Source organism: Cherax quadricarinatus, chromosome 62 (assembly GCF_038502225.1).
Source record: "Cherax quadricarinatus isolate ZL_2023a chromosome 62, ASM3850222v1, whole genome shotgun sequence".
NCBI lineage: Eukaryota > Metazoa > Arthropoda > Malacostraca > Decapoda > Parastacidae > Cherax > Cherax quadricarinatus.
In genome coordinates, this window is record NC_091353.1 from 6,304,879 (window position 1) to 6,311,851 (window position 6,973).

Genomic DNA, 6,973 nt, shown 5'->3' on the forward strand with positions numbered 1-6,973 from the left:
TCACCAATCATTCCTCTTTCCTCCTGCACCCATCCTCCTATAACCACAAACCTCTGCCCCACATTCTAATCCTGCATTTTTAACCCTTTGACTGTCGCAACCCCCAATCCTGAGGTGTCTCCTGGTGTCGCAAAATTAAAAAAAAAAAAAAAAATATGAAATGATAGAGAATCTTTTCCCGATTGTAATGACACAAAAAAAAAAAAACGAAATTTGATGGAAAACTGACGGAATTATGCTCTTGCGAAGTTAGCGACCTCGGCAATATTTACAAATCGGCGATTTCGCCCACTTTGAGCCCTATTTTCGGCTAATTCTATTGTTCCAGTCGACCAAACTCATAGCTATTTCTTTAGAACTCCATTTTTTCTATCGATTGAGTACAAGAAACTGCCCATTTACTGATTTCAACTACCCAATAATGTGGTCAGAAAACTGCAATTTGGCCAATTTCACGAAAATTAAAAAATATGACAATTTCAAAATAAGGTCCAGAATGAACAATGCAGACATTCCTGGCTCTAAAATAACATTTTCTTTGTTCATCAGTCATGCCTCCAGGCCCCTCTGATATTACTCTTGCTTTCTATTTTGAATTTTTATTCAAACAAAAAATAGAAGACTTACTATTATGCAGACTACTGCAATACTGTAATAATTGTATAAATAACATCAACCCATTCATGACTGCATATTAGAATGGCTAGTTGGACATTTATTGGACAATGACATCATTTGTTTACTTTTGAACATTGGCAAAAATCAAACATTTCCCCTACTTTGAGCTCCATTTCCAGGTTCTTTTTATAGTAAAATCAATCAAAATCACCTCAATTTCTATAATATGTTTTCCATTCTATCAAATGAGACCAAGAAAACGAGAATACAACCATAAATACTATACGAAAATAGACCACAAAGTCGGCATTTTAATTAAAAAAAAAACGGTCGGAGTTTTTTTTCTCATTATGCACTGCGTGCTCCAGGATTTTTTTATATGGTGCACACTGACCACACAGACCCATTCTTTCATATGTTGGCCTAGCAGCTTTCTCCTGCTTGATCTGAAGCCGCTAGAATTTGAGTATATATACGTCAAACACGGTACCTCGTAAGACCTATATATACGGCCGCGACAGTCAAAGGGTTAAAACTATTCCAACCCTCTTCAACGCCCCCCCCCCTCCCCCATTACTCATACTTGCACCAGCCCACCTTTCTGCCAATAGTTGCTTATATCTTGCCCAAACTTCCTCCTTAGTTTATACACTTTCACCTCCCTCTTACTTGTTGCCATTTTCCTCTTGTCCCATCTATATCTGGAGACAAAAATACATTGTCAATGGAGGCAAAGAAGGGAATATATGAAAGTATAGTGGTACCAACTCTCTTATATGGGTGTGAAGCTTGGGTTGTAAATGCTGCAGCAAGGAGGCAGTGGAGATGTCCTGTTTAAAGCCAGTGTGTGGTGTAAATATTATGCAGAGAATTCGAAGTGTGGAAATCAGGAGGTGTGGAGTTAATAAGAGTATTAGTCAGAGAGCTGAAGAGGGGTTGTTGAGGTGGTTTGGTCATTCAGAGAGGATGGATCAAAGTAGAATGACATGGAGAGTGCATAAATCTGTAGGGGAAGGAAGGTGGGGTAGGGGTCGTCCTTGAAGAGGTTGGAGGGAGGGAGGGAGGGAGTGAGTAAAGGAGGTTTTGTGGGCGAGTGGCCAGGACTTCCAGCAAGCGTGCATGAGCGTGTTAGATAGGAGTGAATGGAGACGAATGGTTTTTGGGACCTGATGAGCTGTTGGAGTGTGAGCAGGGTAATATTTAGTGAAGGGATTCAGGTAGTAGGTTGGTAGACAGCAACCACCCAGGGAAGTACTACCATCCTGCCAGATGACTGTGAAACAGAAACCTGTAACTGTTTTGCATGATGGTAGGATTGCTGGTTTCTTTTTCTGTCTCATAAACACGCTAGATAACAGGGATATCTTGCTACTCCTACTTACACTTTGGTCACACTTGACAGACACGTACATGCATATATATATATACATACATCTAGGTTTTTCTCCTTTTTCTAAATAGCTCTTGTTCTTCTGTATTTCTTCTATTGTCCATGGGGAAGTGGAAAAGAATCTTTCCTCCGTAAGCCATGCGTGTCGTATGAGGCGACTAAAATGCCGGGAGCAATGGGCTAGTAACCCCTTCTCCTGTAGAAACTTACTAAAAAAGAGAAGAAGAAAAACTTTATAAAACTGGGATGCTTAAATGTGCGTGGATGTAGTGCGGATGACAAGAAACAGATGATTGCTGATGTTATGAATGAAAAGAAGTTGGATGTCCTGGCCCTAAGCGAAACAAAGCTGAAGGGGGTAGGAGAGTTTCAGTGGGGGGAAATAAATGGGATTAAATCTGGAGTATCTGAGAGAGTTAGAGCAAAGGAAGGGGTAGCAGTAATGTTAAATGATCAGTTATGGAAGGAGAAAAGAGAATATGAATGTGTAAATTCAAGAATTATGTGGATTAAAGTAAAGGTTGGATGCGAGAAGTGGGTCATAATAAGCGTGTATGCACCTGGAGAAGAGAGGAATGCAGAGGAGAGAGAGAGATTTTGGGAGATGTTAAGTGAATGTATAGGAGCCTTTGAACCAAATGAGAGAGTAATTGTGGTAGGGGACCTGAATGCTAAAGTGGGAGAAACTTTTAGAGAGGGTGTGGTAGGTAAGTTTGGGGTGCCAGGTGTAAATGATAATGGGAGCCCTTTGATTGAACTTTGTATAGAAAGGGGTTTAGTTATAGGTAATACATATTTTAAGAAAAAGAGGATAAATAAGTATACAAGGTATGATGTAGGGCGAAATGACAGTAGTTTGTTGGATTATGTAGCCCTTGTGGCTTAGTGCTTCTTTTTGATTATAATAATAATAATAATAATGTTGGATTATGTATTAGTAGATAAAAGACTGTTGAGTAGACTTCAGGATGTACATGTTTATAGAGGGGCCACAGATATATCAGATCACTTTCTAGTTGTAGCTACACTGAGAGTAAAAGGTAGATGGGATACAAGGAGAATAGAAGCATCAGGGAAGAGAGAGGTGAAGGTTTATAAACTAAAAGAGGAGGCAGTTAGGGTAAGATATAAACAGCTATTGGAGGATAGATGGGCTAATGAGAGCATAGGCAATGGGGTCGAAGAGGTATGGGGAAGGTTTAAAAATGTAGTGTTAGTGTTCAGCAGAAGTTTGTGGTTACAGGAAAGTGGGTGCGGGAGGGAAGAGGAGCGATTGGTGGAATGATGATGTAAAGAGAGTAGTAAGGGAGAAAAAGTTAGCATATGAGAAGTTTTTACAAAGTAGAAGTGATGCAAGGAGGGAAGAGTATATGGAGAAAAAAGAGAGAGGTTAAGAGAGTGGTGAAGCAATGTAAAAAGAGAGCAAATGAAAGAGTGGGTGAGATGTTATCAACAAATTTTGTTGAAAATAAGAATAAGTTTTGGAGTGAGATTAACAAGTTAAGAAAGCCTAGAGAACAAATGGATTTGTCAGTTAAAAATAGGAGAGGAGAGTTATTAAATGGAGAGTTAGAGGTATTGGGAAGATGGAGGGAATATTTTGAGGAATTGTTAAATGTTGATGAAGATAGGGAAGCTGTGATTTCGTGTATAGGACAAGGAGGAATAACATCTTGTAGGAGTGAGGAAGAGCCAGTTGTGAGTTGGGGAAGTTCGTGAGGCAGTAGGTAAAATGAAAGGGGGTAAGGCAGCCGGGATTGATGGGATAAAGATAGAAATGTTAAAAGCAGGTGGGGATATAGTTTTGGAGTGGTTGGTGCAATTATTTAATAAATGTATGGAAGAGGGTAAGGTACCTAGGGATTGGCAAAGAGCATGCATAGTTCCTTTGTATAAAGGCAAAGGGGATAAAAGAGAGTGCAAAAATTATAGGGGGATAAGTCTGCTGAGTATACCTGGTAAAGTGTATGGTAGAATTATTATTGAAAGAATTAAGAGTAAGACGGAGAATAGGATAGCAGATGAACAAGGAGGCTTTAGGAAAGGTAGGGGGTGTGTGGACCAGGTGTTTACAGTGAAACATACAAGTGAACAGTATTTAGATAAGGCTAAAGAGGTCTTTGTGGCATTTATGGATTTGGAAAAGGCGTATGACAGGGTGGATAGGGGGGCAATGTGGCAGATGTTGCAAGTGTATGGTGTAGGAGGTAGGTTACTGAAAGCAGTGAAGAGTTTTTACGAGGATAGTGAGGCTCAAGTTAGAGTATGTAGGAAAGAGGGAAATTATTTCCCAGTAAAAGTAGGCCTTAGACAAGGATGTGTGATGTCACCGTGGTTGTTTAATATATTTATAGATGGGGTTGTAAGAGAAGTAAATGCGAGGGTCTTGACAAGAGGCGTGGAGTTAAAAGATAAAGAATCACACACAAAGTGGGAGTTGTCACAGCTGCTCTTTGCTGATGACACTGTGCTCTTGGGAGATTCTGAAGAGAAGTTGCAGAGATTGGTGGATGAATTTGGTAGGGTGTGCAAAAGAAGAAAATTAAAGGTTAATACAGGAAAGAGTAAGGTTATGAGGATAACAAAAAGATTAGGTGATGAAAGATTGAATATCAGATTGGAGGGAGAGAGTATGGAGGAGGTGAATGTATTCAGATATTTGGGAGTGGACGTGTCAGCGGATGGGTCTATGAAAGATGAGGTGAATTATAGAATTGATGAGGGAAAAAGAGTGAGTGGTGCACTTAGGAGTCTGTGGAGACTTTGTCCTTGGAGGCAAAGAGGGGAATGTATGAGAGTATAGTTTTACCAACGCTCTTATATGGGTGTGAAGCATGGGTGATGAATGTTGCAGCGAGGAGAAGGCTGGAGGCAGTGGAGATGTCATGTCTGAGGGCAATGTGTGGTGTGAATATAATGCAGAGAATTCGTAGTTTGGAAGTTAGGAGGAGGTGCGGGATTACCAAAACTGTTATCCAGAGGGCTGAGGAGGGGTTGTTGAGGTGGTTCGGACATGTGGAGAGAATGGAGCGAAACAGAATAACTTCAAGAGTGTATCAGTCTGTAGTGGAAGGAAGGCGGGGTAGGGGTCGGCCTAGGAAAGGTTGGAGGGAGGGGGTAAAGGAGGTTTTGTGTGCGAGGGGCTTGGACTTCCAGCAGGCATGCGTGAGCGTGTTTGATTGGAGTGAATGGAGACAAATGGTTTTTAATACATGACGTGCTGTTGGAGTGTGAGCAAAGTAACATTTATGAAGGGGTTCAGGGAAACCGGCAGGCCGGACTTGAGTCCTGGAGATGGGAAGTACAGTGCCTGCACTCTGAAGGAGGGGTGTTAATGTTGCAGTTTAAAAACTGTAGTGTAAAACACCCTTCTGGCAAGACAGTGATGGAGTGAATGATGGTGAAAGTTTTTCTTTTTCGGGCCACCCTGCCTTGGTGGGAATCGGCCAGTGTGATAATAAAAAAAAAAAATTCAGGGAAACCGGTTATTTTTATATAACCGGACTCGAGTTCTGGAAATGGGAAGTACAATGCTTGCACTCTAAAGGAGGGGTTTGGGATATTGGCAGTTTTGTGGGATGTTTAATAGGACAGTATATATATAATTGGTGCCAGATATTGTAATTATTTCAGGTCCTTTTTATATTGTATCTTTATATATGCCTGTAAACTGTTGTATCTGGGCACCTCTGCAGAAACAGTGATTATGTATGAGTGAAATGAAAGTGTTGAATGCTGATGAAAGTATTTTCGTTTTCGGGATTCTCTTTCCTTTTGGGTCACCCTGCCTCGGTGGGAGATGGCGACTTGTTAAAAAAAAAAAAAAATGGTCTTTCGGTTTTTAAAAGTTTATATTTTTGTTTCCATCAGGTACGTGACGTGTTCAGCCTTGGTCCCCCACCTATGCAGTTGGATCGCAATATGGCAGCTTTAGCACGCCGTGGCCAGAAGAAACCTAACCGTGAATCTCCAGCTAGTAAAGCCAGACAGATGGCCCGCAACAAGAACCGCGACAATAGAGCTGCTGCAAAAACCTACGATGATTGATATTAATTCAGGTTCCTTATGAACCTTTGCAGCCTACTAACCCCAAAAGCCTATCATCATAACACTATTTTACTGAAATTTTCTAATTTCTCCAGATAATTATCTTTTATTTTATGTATAAATTGGTCTTATATTCATTATAATGCTTAATGCTTAAACTGTCAAAATGTAGATCTATGTTCATGTGCGTAGCGCTCCGACCTTGATTTCCCCATTTGAAAGCATGTAAAAAAAAAAAAAAAAAAGTAGATCTACGTTCGGAGCCCTCTGCACCTGGACGTAGATCTACATTTGGACAGTTTAAGGGTTAAAGATAGTTTGCCATATATCTGAGAAAAATTGACCCCTTTCCCTTTTCACTAGGAGCGTATTTTGATAACTTGTAAACAGTGATGTAAATAATTCCGATAGAGGGAAATTTTAGATAAGTTTTCTAAATATTAAAATGCTTCGTTAAGCAGAAGACGTACAACTGGAAGCCATATTCCTCTTATCTTTTACCAGTCGTGGCATTTGTTCCCATATTCAGGTGTTGATCTCTCTCGGCCCTTTATTAAATACTTTTAAGCTCGTTTGTTATAATTTAAGGTTTTGCAGAATTCTATTTTAAAAATCATTTTATCTCTTACAATAGGACTCTAGTTTTGACTAGCTTTGCTGAAAAGTGGGAGGATTTGTTGTTAAAATGTTCTTAAATTTTTGGTCTTTGGGTGACATGTTGACCATTATTAATATAATATTGTGTGTGTGTGTGCAAATTTGGTTTAAATTGTCCTTGATATTTATGGGAGTGGGTTTTTAAATACACTTGCCATTTTCCCGAGGAAACACATTCGTGCTTGTTGTCCACTTACTGACTCGTGTCCTGGATGTGGGGGCACAGTGTCTGCACTTGGGGGGGGGGGAGATGCTGCAGAT

General features: G+C 40.2%; 1 protein-coding gene across 2 annotated transcripts in view; it reads left to right on the forward strand.

Annotated features, from left to right (window-relative positions):
* Positions 1-6,347, forward strand: part of Ifrd1 (Interferon-related developmental regulator 1) — a 65,803-nt gene extending 59,456 nt beyond the window's left edge. The window contains exon 9 of one of the 2 annotated variants that reach the window (XM_070098354.1): positions 5,879-6,347. In XM_070098354.1, the coding sequence (XP_069954455.1) occupies positions 5,879-6,055 (177 nt within the window). In that variant the 3' untranslated portion in view covers positions 6,056-6,347. The remainder of the gene's footprint in view (positions 1-5,878) is intronic. The other variant, XM_070098355.1, reaches the window with a different exon arrangement.
* Positions 6,348-6,973: the final 626 nt, after the last annotated feature.